Genomic DNA, 15,483 nt, shown 5'->3' with positions numbered 1-15,483 from the left:
GTGAAGAAAATTTTTAGTTTTTACTTAGCTGCTAGATTTGTCCATTCACCTCCTTCCCATTGCTTTTGCATGCGTTTCTTCCTTACTTAAAAGCTTCGAACTTTTACTCTCATATAAGAATAATACTAAAATCTAGAAACTCTGAAGAGCAGAAGACATGGATTAAAATTTGAATCGACCAAAATCATCTTTTATTATAATCTTGTTAAGGGTAGTGGTATTAATAGTTACTTGATGTGATATGCTAATATCAAGGTGGCATGTATGTGGTAGTATATGTTGTATCGAATAAGTTCATAAAATGGATGAGTTATTAGAATAGATAATACTAATGTGTAGTTTGATTTCATTTGATTTTTTGAAATCTTCTCTAATTTTAAATTATCTTGATTCCCAATCTACGTTTATCTTACAATTCTTTCCAAACAAAAGATTTTGATTACCAATTAATTTGAAAGCTCTCTAAATTTAAAATTTTCAATAACCAAATAATTGGTTAAATAAAATATTATCACACAAATTGCCAAGACTAGTAACATAATAAACTAGTTGCTATTAGATTTAGTTTACAAAATAAGAGTGAAGCACCACTCACTAGGGCATGCTAGGAGGACTAACAAGATGGTCTTCCTCTTGACATGCCACCTTCCCATAGGGCATGCCATCTTAGGCTTCTTCCCTCCTTTTACTCATTCTGACAAATATTTGATTTTTTATTACCTAATTAATGGTATTCTACCATAGAACTATCTAGTTTTAGGTCTTTAGGCCCTTTAACTATTTCAAATTAAGCATTCTACTAGTACAAAGATGCATATGTATGTCATTATTTGAGTTTTTTTTGTTGCGAGAAATGCATGTACGAAAAATTAGTGCATACACCAACTTAGATGAAATTGTTTATCATGCATAAACAACCTTAATTTAGCTTTAATATCATATTAAATAATTAATTATCGCCTTTCATTCAAAAAGCACATGTTAATAGAAAAAGACACAATCTTTATTTATATATTGACACAATTATAAAAAAAAAATACATGAAATAACTTTAATCAATTAAAATATTACTAACTACATACATCACAACACAAGCTACACAATTACCAACTTAGACCTGAAAAATAAAGAACCTAGAACACCAATCACATCTTTAAATTTTTATACATGTGTACATAAACATAAATTGAAAATTATAAATGTTGTGGGATACACATCTAACCATAAATACTCCCATTTTATTTTTCTCTTTACAATACCATCTTTAGCCTTTCACCATTAATTTGATAGGTCATTTGTGATATTATAGCTGAAGTTGTAAATGGTAATGATACTAGTATAAATTCCATCATTCATCTGATATGAATCTTCAAAATTACCAACAATATAATCATGTTGTTTATATGAGAAGGGAATGTCACAACCAACTTCTGTCACAACTAAATCCACTGATGCCTTACAAGACAGTGGCACATTAGCTTTGTGCTTGATCTCCATATCATTAGATTTTGTATTAATATCTCCCCAGTTGTATGGTCCATGAAAAAAACTCAAGAATTCAATAGTTTTGTTTTTAAGGAACGGAATTGTAGCTTTAAGGTCAACTAGAGCCTTCAAATCTGATATGAGAATAGAATTCCAACTATAGCTAGTAGTATTTTTAAATGAGAGATTTATTTCTGCTTCAACATATTCTTCAGTTTCATTAAAGTAAGATCCTGAGTCAGCAATCAAAGAACTCACCTCATAGATCCTAACATCTCGCAAGTGATAATTAATATTATAACTTGTTTTTGAATAAGCACTCTCTGAAACCACCAATTTTGCTTCCAGTGTAATAGTAAAGGCCCCAGCATTAAGACAATTATCCTTACGATCTTTTGTGAGTCTTTTACAATATGCATTGTTAGCCAAACAACAAAGAGCAACAACATTTTCATCAACTTTCACCGGCCAAAACTTTACGTTTGCATCAATGACATCATAAGGTCCATCATGTTTGATCCATTTGGATCTCGTCTCTAAAATGCACCATGTTGTGTTCGAACACTTCCATCAGGAAGTTGGTAAACCCTATGAGTAGTATGTGGAAATGTATCTTTTTTTGTAGCTCTAAATTGTAGATACAAAGATATGCCATCTCTTTTAAAACCTGCACTGGGATACTTGCCATTGTTGCCTCTGAATGCAACATTTCTTGGAAGCAAATACATGGCTCCCAAATTAGTATATTTAAAAATCTTTAACGAATCATTTATAGGGATTGCAAACAGTACTGATAAACAATTATTATAGGATTCAGTTGCCTTTGAAAGACATATATAGTTTCCAAGTTGAACATGAAAAAATTGAACTTGACCATTCTCGTTACCAGTTTTGAAGATTGGTTTTAACAATGTGCAAGACCATTTAGATTTATCTTCATTTGATTGGTCACCTTTAGCAACAATCCACGTCTCTTCTTTTGAAGATCTCACCCAATATTTGTTATTGTAACAACATTTTATGTGTACTAATCCATTGCCAGTATCAGCTTCCTCTATTTCCATCTTTGTGTACGGGCTTACTAGATGCTCCCCAGAAAATTGAACAAATGCATGTGCCTCCTCATCTTCGTGCACATAGCACAGATATTTTTGGTTGTAATGTAATACAAAGTATTTTGGAGATACCATATTTTCCTCCTCTCCGATAAATTTTTCCAATAAAACTCACTTTGCTCGTTATTGCTCCAACTTGTTCTTTTATTTATAAAGACTAAATTATTTTTATTTTTATTTAATTAATTATCGTAATATTTAAGCATTAACTCCTCCATAATGATAAACCCTTTAAAAGTCATTATTTATGTACTTTTCTTTCTCGCAAATCATAATAAATATACACATATCTTCTTTTTTTAATGAAAGAATTGTATTTTCTTTTGGATTAAAAACAAAAAAACAATAAAAATAATAATTTATTTAAAGTTTTTTTTTGTTAATTTTTTTTTGTAAAAATTCAATTTAATAATGAAATTTTTTCATACCTTTAACTTTAAACCAAAAACTGTATTAAATAGTTTACTCTAATTTAATATAATCTGAATTATTTAAATTTTTTTCTATTTTTCAAATATTTTTTTAAATTAATCGATCAATTATCTTAATTATATGTTTAACTTACTTAATAGCACAAGTGAAAAATAATAGTTATTCACTAAGAACGGAATAATTTTGAAGCACAATTATAATTCACGATCATTAATAATTAATTATAATTATTTTTCAGTAATATTAACAGTTGAAAGAAAACTATAATTACCTATAAATAAACATAATAGCTTTATTCATTATAACTAAACAACTAAAATAAATAGCTTGTTTCTCAAATTTATTTTAAAATATACATATCCCAAGTGTGTATTACTAATAATAAATTAATAAAATTTTATGTAATTATTTAATTAATAAAATCATACATGTCGTATTTTAATTTTCTCTTCGTCGTAGTTTATTCTTGATAAAATTATAAAATTTTATATGTAGATACTATGTAGATATAAAGATTTTTAAATATCACCCAAGAAAGATATTTATAATAAAAATATATTATTGCCAAAAACAATTATGATGACTTTTCTTATATCATATAATAGAAAAATATAAAAGAATTTGCCTCATTAGTTAATAGAAAATATGAATATGTTTTTATTAAATTCAAAATTTTCAGAAATTTTAGTAAATAATACTATTAAAACAATATAAGTAGAGTAAATAATCTTTGAGTATTCTTTCCTATTTCTTCTAAAGTGATCAAATAAAATCAAAGTGAATTATAAAATAAATAAATAAAATAAGAGTAATTTAATACGAGAAACAGATAAAGCATCATATAAATAAATAATTAAAATAAATAGAAAAAAGAAAAGTTATCGAACTATGTTTAATTGTACTTTTCGTGGAAACTGTACGCTTCTTTTTTTACTTGTAAAATGCGTACCTCGCACTTTTCATAGTAAAAAAGAGAGAAAAAAATGTTGAAGTTTGTTTTTTAATGTTAGCTTCTTTTTTTTTTTTTTCAAGAATTGAAGCATAGCCTAATGTTAGTTTGCTTGTCTCCCTAGGTTTTTCTAATCTTCATTCTTAAAATTTTAAAATCTTTTTCTGAAATTCTAAAGAAAATTCGGTAAAATTCTAATAAATAATAACTTTCGTTATTATGTTTCTTGGAAATTCTCTTTAAATATCAATTTTAGCTAATACATTCGTATAAATATAGGAACATACATCATCAAGAAACATATAATCTTCTTATTCATGACTGTTTAAGATTTGTGAGAGTTACACTAGGTTTCCAATAAGGGTAATTACTTTCTTTATAGGAGATATTCTCTAACATGTTATATACACAATTTTATGCTGTCAAATTTGTGTATTAATTGTAAAGGACATGTTATAAGTTCTAGCAGAATGTTTCCTGCTCGAGCCTACAAATTAATTCAGAAGGACAAGGCCGATAATAGATTAGTCATATTGGCCTAAATCATTTTGAAAACGCCGAAGTCTGAAATAAATTAATCCCGAGTATCATTAAGTAATTAAATGACTTAAAGTTCGAAGTTTACAAAGAGAATAACGACTCATTCTCTCTCATTTTTACGTTTTCTCTACCGTCTTAGTTCCTAAAATTTACTCATTCTCTAATCTGTTCATTTTTACCATAAATAAGCTTGTATTTTTTGAACTTTAGTTTCAGTACATATCTTTAAAAAACAAGAATCAAATACTTTTTTTTTTCTTTTCCTTCTTTTCCTTGTTAAGTATTATCCAGCAGTCATGATTTATGATGACAAGTAAGAAAAGTTAGTATCAAATGCTTTACTTGTGAAAGTAAATTAAGAATTTTGCTGTGCAAACGTACATATATATATATATATATATGCATATATACTATAAAAGGATAAAGTCTCACTAAGTTGATTATAATAATTATAACAATAATAATGAATTTTATCTTTTAACTATTAAATAGACAAACTTTGGAATTATGATAAAAGAATAAAATAACAGCATGAAGTACTGAGCTTTGCATGGCAAAATGTTGATGTAGCAGCACCTGTAAACAATTTATTTACCATGTATGCTTATACAATAGTAAGTTGTTGAAACCAAATTATCTCATTTTAAGATTTCCTTAACTTTCTTGGTCTTCTGTACTGAATTTAGGAAGTTAAGTATTCATTCAATTTACGAAGGGTTCTCACTATATCTAAACATAGTTTATGAGGAAATCACTTCCCTTAAAGCAGGAGTATCATATGCGGTACAAGTTAAGAATAAGGAATCAGACTAATAATAATCATTTTGAACTTAAAAGTAAGTAAAAAAATTTATCACCTTAATTATCTACATTTTAAATGTAAAAATTCAAACCTTTATCAAGGATTTCGAGCGTTTGACCTGGACATAATAATAATATAGATAATACTAAAATTTTCATTGAGCAGGAGAATTAGAAGTTTAAATGTTATATTCCTCGCACGTTTACTTTAAATGTCCAAATAGGGGCTAAAGAAATATTTAGAATTTAAAACGAAAAAACTACTACAAAATAATTATTAACCTCGATTCGATTTTGACAGAGCGAAAAGAGATAATGTTTAGCTAGTCTCTTACTGTTCAGGATCTAAGTCTTGATTGTCCTAATCTAAAATGGTTAATAAGAAAGGGATGAGCTACACTAACTCAGTATGAATATCAACACCTTACCGCTGACACAAAAATTAAAGGTTTGTAAAAAACATAAAACGACCAATGAACCATATTTTTAGTGAAATTCGAATGTTAATACATTCCTTGCTCGTTTTGCTGAAAATGTTAATATTTCCTTCCCCGACTATTAGTCTATCAAATACAATACATTAGATAAAATCATAATGACGAGTTAATCACAACAAGCATACATTCCAATAAACATGTAACATTGGTTTATTTACTATTTTGCCCAAAATCGAGTTACTTACCATATTTATTATTGTCTTACCATTTTTATTTTTTCCTACCGGTATCACTGGGAGTCCATGGTGATCCTCGCTACACGTAGGTACATAATACTTCTGTTGTAAATCAACGGTTGTCCTCATATCCCGTCCGATAATGGACACCACATACTAAAGACCGCCTCAATACCTCGTTCGGTATGAGCAAAATTAATTAAGTCTCAACCTCATCCGGTATGGGATTTTTCAACCCGTACGACTGAGGATAACATCCATGGTAGAGTTCACCCTATGTACAAAGTTCGTACACTCTTTCTCACGATACCCAGTAAGTCCTTTCATTCAACAACATTATTTTATGCATACCTTTTTTTTTAATTTATTATCTAGCCACTAATAATACATAGGGCCTGTATCCCAAACAACACAAGAGTATAAAATTCATATTTCAAAATTCGTTAGAGAATAAACTCTAGATAAAAATATAATAAAATAGAATAATAGAATAAGAACTTAAAACATTGTAATATGATGAATAATAAATTAAACTGATAAATCAAAGTGAAATTAAGTATAGTAAAAAGTGATAATGAAGCAAAATGGAATAAAATATAACTATTCAAAATTTGTTATTAATATATTGATTATAGATAGATATAACGAAAAAAGAACAGAAACGATTACACCAACTGAAAGAACATAAACTAAGATAAAATAAAATAAAGTAAATTAAAATAAAATGAAATAAGAATGAATAGATAAAAGAAAATGATAATAGAATTAAAAATAACGAATAGATAATACAATTAAACTAGTGACGAACATAAATAAATTGATTACTGCCTCCATCGACAACCTGTATTTAATCATCAAGGAATCACAAAAATATTTAGAACTACTATTTATTATCATTTTAACTTTAATTTAACCATAACCAAAAAAAGTTTAGGGATTCTTACACTGAGTTGGGACCTAGAACATCATCTTTTTCAACTATAGTTCCCGGTGGCTCCCACCTCTCGAATTCTTGGGTTTTCTGGTAAAATTAGGAAACACACATCAAAACAACATTAAAATACGTAAAGGGCGGTGAAAACAAAGGGCAGAAGACTCACTAGGTCGAGTTGGGGTTTCGGCACAGCGGCGCCACCGAGCTCTACCGTCTGGTTCTCCTCTATTGACGCTCTTTTCTCTTTGCCAAGCCGAACCTGGCAAATTCGTGATGGAAATCAAGTTAAATCATGGAGAGGAGAGTGTTTCACAGGAAAATAGAGGAAATTTCAGCCTTACCGATCGGATTTTAATTTTTGATGCAGTGGTGCAACCGTGCTCTATCATCTGTCTCTATCGAGTTGTGACTTTCTTTAGTTTTTTCTATATTAGAATTACTCTAAATGACCTAGGGTGAGAAAATAGAAAGAACGATAAGAAAAATCATGCTTACTGATGCATTTTACGTCTCCAACACGGTGACATCATCATCCCTCCGACGGCTGAGCTTCTTCCGACTGCCCTTCTTCTTCTTCTCCGGTCAGAGGTGTCGGCTAAGATTTGGGTGCCGACTGAAGAGAGGTTTATATACCTCTCTTCATCTTATCTGGGTCGTCTAATTTGGTGGATGTGGAGGCAAGAGGGTCATCCGATCGAGCCTGTTTAGGAAATCAATCTGGACCGTTCGCGTACGTGGGTGTGGCCCTAAGCCGTCCAATCGTCTTGGCACGTGGATCGCCAGCAGGGCTTCTCACGTGGAGCTCGTGTTGACGGGGCCGCCACGCGGCATGTGGTGATTCATCGCGTTGCTAACAGGGTGTCCATGTGGCCCGTTTTTTTGAATTTAGACGATAACCCCTTGTAACAACCGAAATTTATTTATTTTTTTTTGTAATTTAGGATTTTATTCTAAATGTAATAAAATAATTTTTCAATTTCTCTTTTTTTTTATTTTAATTTAGAGTAAAAAATAAAATAAAATTGATAGAGGATGAAATTGAAAGCAATTTTGAGAAAACGGGGTAAAATTTTGGGTTTTGTGGGTATTTTTGAAAGAAAAATCGGAAACCAGGGGTCAAAACACAATTTAAAAAAAATTACCACGTAGGATGCCTGGTCAGCAGTCTCGACGAACCAGGACATGCCACATGGCAACAGGCACTGACGCGGTGCCATGCAGGCGATCCGGGTGAACGCGATTAAATGGTCCAGGTCCGTTCCCGCGCGCACGGACAGCCTGGATGCACTCCCTCCTAAACGCGATCAAACAGTTAGATTCAAATGCGATCGGGCGGTCCAGATTAAAGCGCGATGGACAGTCCAGATTAAATCGCGATGAATAGTCCAGATTCACTCCCTATTTAATCGCGATCGGATGGTTCAAATCAAACGCGATGGACAACCCAGATCAAAAGCGGATGGATATAAATAACTCTCATTCGTACCAAACCCTAACCTTAGCTGCTAGAACCCCTCGCTAGAGAAAAAGACCTGGCCGCCGGGAAGGAGACCACTGCCACCCGACGCTGCACCGGAACCCTTTTTGACCGCCAAAAAAAGGCAAAAACTTCCCTTTTTACTCAAAATTAAATTTTAAGCACACTCATGGCCAAATCAGAGCAAAAAGACTAGCCAATTAGGCCAATTGGCCGAAAAACATCAGCGAAATCTGGCGATGCCACTACGTGGAATTTCACAAAACGCCTTCGATGAGGCCCTTTCTAATTCCTATTTGGTGTAATTTTGCCACTATCATGATCATCGTGTCCTTCTCTACAGGTTTACCATAGCAAAACACACAACCACAATGTGAGCCAGAGGAGTCACCGTACCGGAGAGCCCCACCACCAGTGAGTTTTGGTTTTTTGTATTTTTTCGGCCAACCGATGTCCTTTAACATATTTTTTCGCAGGGATCGATGCAAAATTGGTCGAATTCAGCCGAAAACAGTCGACTCAAGGCAGATCGCCACAGCAAGCAGCGCCACCATCGCTGAAGCACGACGAAGCCACCGTGCCGGAATTCCAAAATTGGTCAAGTAGGCCCCAGGACTTATTTTGGGTTTGTTTGGGACATTTGTAGGTACTATTAGTGCATTTTAATTTCCGAAAAAAATTCAGAGAATCCGAGAATCGCCCGTAGACGCAGTCGAACAGCTTAGCTTTTCAAACATCAAATCGAGTAAGGATCCCTCAACTCATTCCCTATCATATAATTAAAGTTTAAATAAATAATAATATAGTATTTTGTATGAATTTAATAAATACGCATAATTAATTACGGATTGCTAATGGAGCCAAAACCAAAAATTGTTCTCTGTTGATTTATTTTACAGTTTAAAGGCATGATAATATCTTATTTATCAATTTTATAGTTTGAATGTATGTATTGCTGCCTTATGTGATCACCGTTTAGTTAGAAAATTGAGATATGATTGTATTCCCTTATGCATGTTTGTTTGCTTGTGTAATTATGGTTGATTTGGAAAATGGAGACTAACGAAAAATGAAAAAGTTGTGTGAGAAGATGAATAAATGAATATGGCAGCCTTACTGGATATCCTAAGAGATGGTGGACGGACCGGGTACATAAAAAATCCTACCGTGAACGTTGTCGCACACTAGACGGGGTATGGAGACATGATAATTTGGTGCTCACATTGGACGGGGTATGGGGACGACCCGCTTTATCCTCACACTGGACGGGGTATTAAGGTTTAATAATTTGACACTCATACCGGACGGGGTATGAGAACGACTCGTAATTAAGATTGTTAAAGGAAAGGGTTCGTGTGTAGAGGGGACATCCCTATGAACCCACATGGATACTAGTAGGCTGATGGAAAAAGTGACAGTTATTGTTTGGTTTATTGACGATGTATATAGACTTATGATATGTGTTATGTTGCTGATTTTATATGAAATTACGATCTGTATGATATTATTGTCTGCATAGGTTGTTTTTATGAATCCCACTATGGTAAGTGAACGGTAAATGGTTTTATTTTTAATAAATGTATTGGTTTAAATTAAGTACTCCATTAGTGTTTTGATTTTATACCAACCTTTACTTCTGTGTTGGTGATATAGTGTGATATCCTTACTGGACTAGTGTAACTCATCTCTTATTTAACCATTTCAGATCAAGAGAACCAGGTTCCATAGCCCGATCCGCAGGAGGATTGCGAGTAAATGCTAGATTTCTTTAGTTCCCGTTTATTTCCTTATTCTTATGTTTCTTTCAAAAGTGTGAATTCTGTAATACTGTTTGATACTTTAAGTTATTTATGTAAGGAATGTAAACCTTGAACATTTATTACGCTTATGCACCTTAATTATCTTTTATTCCTTTGGATATTTTCGGAGCCATTACAGTTGGTATTAGAGCCAGGTTCCTTGGACTCACTCTTTACACAAAATTTTTAGGAAACATTAAAACAATGGATTATCGCTCAACCGTTCCTTGTGAAATGCAGGTACATATAGATGAGGAGAGGAAAACCCCCACTAAACTGAGCAGCCCGAGATGGCTCGCTTAGAGAAGATGTTGACCAGATATTTGAGATGCTGGAGAGACTCATTGCTGCCCAGTAGGGCTGGGAGGAAAGGAGGGAGCTACCTGACCCTCCCCCGCTACCATAGGTTGAGCCACCCCTGCAATGAGAGGATCCCGAGCCACCCCAGTATGACCCTATCCCTCCACAGTACCACCCGGCACCACCACAGTATGCTCCGGTACCCCAGCCACAGTACCACTCGGCAACACCACAGTACCACTCGGTACCACCACAGTACAATCTGGTGCCCCCACCGTATCAACAAGTACCACCGCAGGGCCACCCAGTCCATCCTCAACATGGCCTAGTCCCTCTTCCACGGGACCCAACTCCTCTCATGATGGACCCAAGCTACATAGAGAGGTATAAGAGATTAAACTTATCTACTTTTGCAGGGGAATTCTCTTTTAAAGATGCCGAGTACTCGTTAACAGATATAGAGAAGACCTTCAAGACCCTAGGAGTGACTCCCGAACAGAAAGTCAACCTTGCTACCTACATGCTAGTGGAGAAGCATACCACTGGTAGGAACTCAAACAGACCACCGTGCCTATTCCAGTTACTTGGGAACAGTTCCTGGTGACTTTTCGTGCAAAATATCTTCCAGAGCATCTCTGACATCTGAAGGAGATGGAGTTTGTATAGTTGATCTAAGGGAATATGACTGTGTCAAAATATGTTCGCAAGTTTCTAGAGTTGGGTCGATATTCTCCTAAGACATTGTTGGATGAAGCCAGGAAGGCTAGAAGGTTCGAGTGGGGTCTTCGCCCAAAGATCAGACAGCAGTTGTTTGTGCTGGAGCTCAGGACTTATTCGACTGTTCTGGCTAATGCACAACTAGTGGAGAGGAGCTTCCGCACCTTCTCTCAAGTAGCAGGGAACCTCAGATTCTCAGCTCCACCCCGCAGACCAGTACCTACTGCGCATGTCCAATAGAACAAAAGGCCCAGGCCGCTGATCTAGGCTCCCCCTCAAGCTCCAATGACAGGATGCGGTAAGATTTGTCAACATTATGGCAGGGATCATGGGGACTGACTCTGCTATCGCCTCAACAACACCTGTCGCATATGTGATAGTGTCCAACATTATGTGAGGGAGTGTCTAGGGAACCAGAATTAAGGCAGACCTCCTATCCAGGGCAGAGCTTACAATCTCAGCCAGCAGGATGCAAAAGCCTACCCGGACGTGGTACAGGGTACGTAAACTATCTGTAACTATCTTGCTCATATTTTGATTGATACTAGTGTATCACATTCATTTGTTTCACCTATTTTTGCATCAAAATTTAATGTATTACCTTATAAACTTGATTCTGTGTTGTTTATGTCTACTGCTGGGAGTATGAGCTTCTCTCTCTCTCTCTGTGCCTAGCTCTGTCTCATCGTCTCTCTGGCTGATACCCTTTCTGCCTCTGTCGCCCTGTCGCCTTCCTTGTGAGCTTCCCTCTTCCTGATGCATGCCTCTCTACCATGGTCCTATATGAGCTTCTCTCTCTCTCTCTGTGACTAGCTATGTCTCATCGTCTCTCTGACTAATACCCTTTCTGCCTCTGTCGCCCTGTCGCCTTCCTTGTGAGCTTCCCTCTTCCCGATGCATGCCTCTCTACCATGGTCCTATATGAGCTTCTCTCCTTTATTCGCCATTTATTTCGACAATGAAGCACATATCAAACGGCGCCGTTTTTTGGTATTTCTGGTGGGCTGGGTTTGGTTTGTTTGGGGTGAAATTAAAAGGGCCTTCTGACTCTTCTTTTTTTAAAAAAAAATTTGAGTTGGATTTAAAAAGAAAAAGATTTTTTTTTCCATTTCGGTGTCCTAAAATTAAAATTTTGAATTTAAATTAACAACAAAAATACTTTGAAATATATTTGAGTTAAACAAAGAATAATAATAATAATAATAACAAAATTAATCTGAACAAAATGAGAGTATTACAACGGGAATGTGTTAGACACACATCTCGTAGTGTAGACTAATTAATTAAGATTATTACCGATATGTATATTTGAACTAGTTAGTCACTATGCAAGTGTGTAATCGTGATATTTATTCATAAGTAAAATTTATTTACGTAACATATTAGGAGATATAGATTAAAAAATACTTTAAAATAAAGACAAAGAACTCAAACGAATTCTTCGCGAAGTCCTCTTCATACACGTTTTCGCAAAAGCTTGACCAAATCTTACATTGAGATATTGTCATTATGGAAAAATACACAAATTGGAAAAGAACAAAATTATTTTTCTCAAGTGCGAAACTCGATCTACTCCAACTCAACTTCCTCGCAAAAACATATTTACGACATCGTAAGAAAGAATTAAATGGTGGAACTATAAACGAAAATCTAGACCATACCAAAAAAGGAAAGATTATATTCTCTCTTTTACTTTTTCAAGATTATATTTCCTAATCTTAAAAGGAGATTTTGCTTGTCATGGTTGAGAAACATATTGTAAACAGAGTGCTTAAAATGATAATATTAGAAATAAAAATATTTTTAAAGAAGAATTTGAGACAGCTTTTAGTTTGTGTTGTTAACTTTAAAAATGTTGTAAGACTAACTTTTCGGTAAAATTTTTTTATAAAAATAGATGTTATGTTTCTGGCTGAAATAATTTTCTAGAGTTAATTTACAAAGTATTGTCACATTAAAAGTATTGCTCTTATTAACTTAACCTAAATATACAAATATATAATATTATAAGAGATATACAAATATATATATATAATACATTTAAAAACCCTTTGTACTATTCAAATGAGTTTAAATCAATTACTTCATTATTTTTCACTTCAATTATAAGACGTATTTTTAAATTTTATTCGAAAAAACCCTTATTTTTAACGACATATCTAATACTTGCTAGATGTATGCCCATGTGGCATGAGACATGTCTACTAAAATATAGAGTTTTAAAAATATTACCGGTATGCCAACTACATAATTGTTTTGTCTTTACTGGTGTGCTCTTTCATAACATTTTATTTTCAGTTGTCGTCGTTAAACTGGGTGATAGTGTTTAAATGGGATACTGAGAAACATTGGTTGATATTGGCACCAGAAATTTCTTTGTGATTTTATGCCTTCTTGTTATCTTTTTATGTATTTAAATTTAATTTATAACTACTTAAAAATAAAAGAATGAAAGGAAAAAAAAAAAAGGATACGAAGTGATTGTCGGTGTGGCAATCACATGGCAACCACGCATGCAATATTTTAAAAATAAAATGCTTACATAGATCTATAAATCTACTACATAAATATCTGTTGAACGGCGTTAGACACATCATTCATGATAATAAATTATTCAAATAAAATTTGAAAGTTTAGGTTACATATGAACTAAATAGTTTGATTTTTTTTTTTTTAGTTTTGTTTTGGATTTGAGTTTCATATGGGCTAAAAGAGTAGATAGGATGAAGATTAATTTAGGTCTTTACATTAAGTTCGGGCTAATCAAAAGAGCAAAATTAGAGGGTAGGAGATGGGTTTTTATCGTGTATATATTTTCTTCAAGATTTTCCTGGAGAAAAGCATTTGATACATCTTATTATATCTTCTAATGTTTTGAGATTAGAATTGCAAGTTCAAACTTTATTGTCGAGAAAAATTTCCATATACAATTTGTTAATGACACATTGATCTACTATGAAACCTTATTTTATGGATTATTGAACATAAAAAGAATTCGCGATTACTTCCATTTGTTTTCAAGTTTGATATCCTCCTTCGGGTATGTAAGGGACTTTTTTTTTCTTCGTTTAATAATTAGATTGTTGATTCTTAACATTCAATCTACTCCTTCGTATATAACAGGGCGGCTTTTCCTTTTAATTTTTTTTAAAAATTCTCCTTGAATTTGAGAGCAAATCAATTTTAGCTTGAACTCCTACAATAACAAGATTGGAGGACAAGCTAACATCATGAAGAAACATATGTATTTAATTGATCATACGAGCTGTGTTGATTATAACAACTTCTCTAATTTTGTTGAGAACAAAATTACTTATAGTAAAATACTTAAAAGTGAAATCACCATTTGACAAAATTATCTTTAGTAAACTTCCTAATAAGAAGAAAACATTTACTAATTTGAGAAAATTAAGAAGTGTTATGCTAATATAGAGGTTTACGAAGAGAAGAACAACTCATTCTCTTTAATTTTTACATTTTTTTTGTCGTCTTAGTTCCTCAAATTTGTATTCAATGTATTGTCTAATTCAGTCCTCTTTATCATAAATAAGCTTGTATCTTTTGAACTTTAATTTCAGTTCATGTTTTGATCTTTAAATATTCTTGAGGTTTAATTTGGTATGAAATTGAAACTACATATCTTTAAAAAAGAAGTGTCAAATGCTTTTCTTAGAGTGATATGTAAGTAAAAAGATTGCATCAAATGCTTTACTTGCATGTGTAAATCAAAGTATGGTATATTTATTCTTTCTAGCCAAAGAAAAGTATGTCTCTTTTTCCACAAGTAATGGATTGTATAATTAGAACTTTCTCCTCGAAATAAAATCATATAATATAAGAAAAATGGCAAGTAAGGATTTGCATAATATATATCAGTTTTTTAATTGTTTGTATCCAGTCTAACCTACTTATTTTTCTCTATATAGTTTTTGCATGGATGATCTACATACGTGTATATCTGTATCCTCACATATTTCAACTTGTACATGTAACTAAGAAAATGGAAGAAAAAAATTGTGATCATTCAGGTACAAAAGTTACATCGATCAAATTCTGCAAAATGAGTTAAGTGTTGTTGTTTTGTGTACTCGGATGTTGTGCTTGTCAATGTCAATGTCGTGTTTTTTTTCATTCTTGAACATGTCGTTAAATTAGTACTAATCTAATCAAATCCGTTGGATTAAAAAGGAGAAATCACAACCTTTGGCAAGTAAAATATTTGTATAATATTTAAACTCGTTGAACCGGTTACAAAAAAAAA

At 32.9% G+C, this 15,483-nt stretch overlaps 1 protein-coding gene across 1 annotated transcript; it reads right to left on the bottom strand.

Moving 5' to 3' along the window:
- Positions 1-1,278: 1,278 nt before the first annotated feature.
- Positions 1,279-2,213, bottom strand: LOC148240333 (uncharacterized). The gene is made up of 2 exons (XM_088209723.1): positions 2,153-2,213; positions 1,279-2,021 (listed from the first exon to the last, which is right to left on the bottom strand). Exons 1-2 carry the CDS (start codon positions 2,211-2,213, stop codon positions 1,279-1,281), a joined length of 804 nt encoding a protein of 267 aa, XP_088065849.1.
- Between the last annotated feature and the right edge of the window lie 13,270 nt (positions 2,214-15,483).

The sequence above is a fragment of the Carica papaya genome, chromosome 8 (genome assembly GCF_054855325.1).
Source record: "Carica papaya isolate Zhongbai chromosome 8, ASM5485532v1, whole genome shotgun sequence".
NCBI classification, from domain to species: Eukaryota; Viridiplantae; Streptophyta; class Magnoliopsida; order Brassicales; family Caricaceae; genus Carica; species Carica papaya.
Note: the sequence above shows the minus strand (reverse complement) of the source record. Positions and strands in the feature narration are given on the sequence as shown.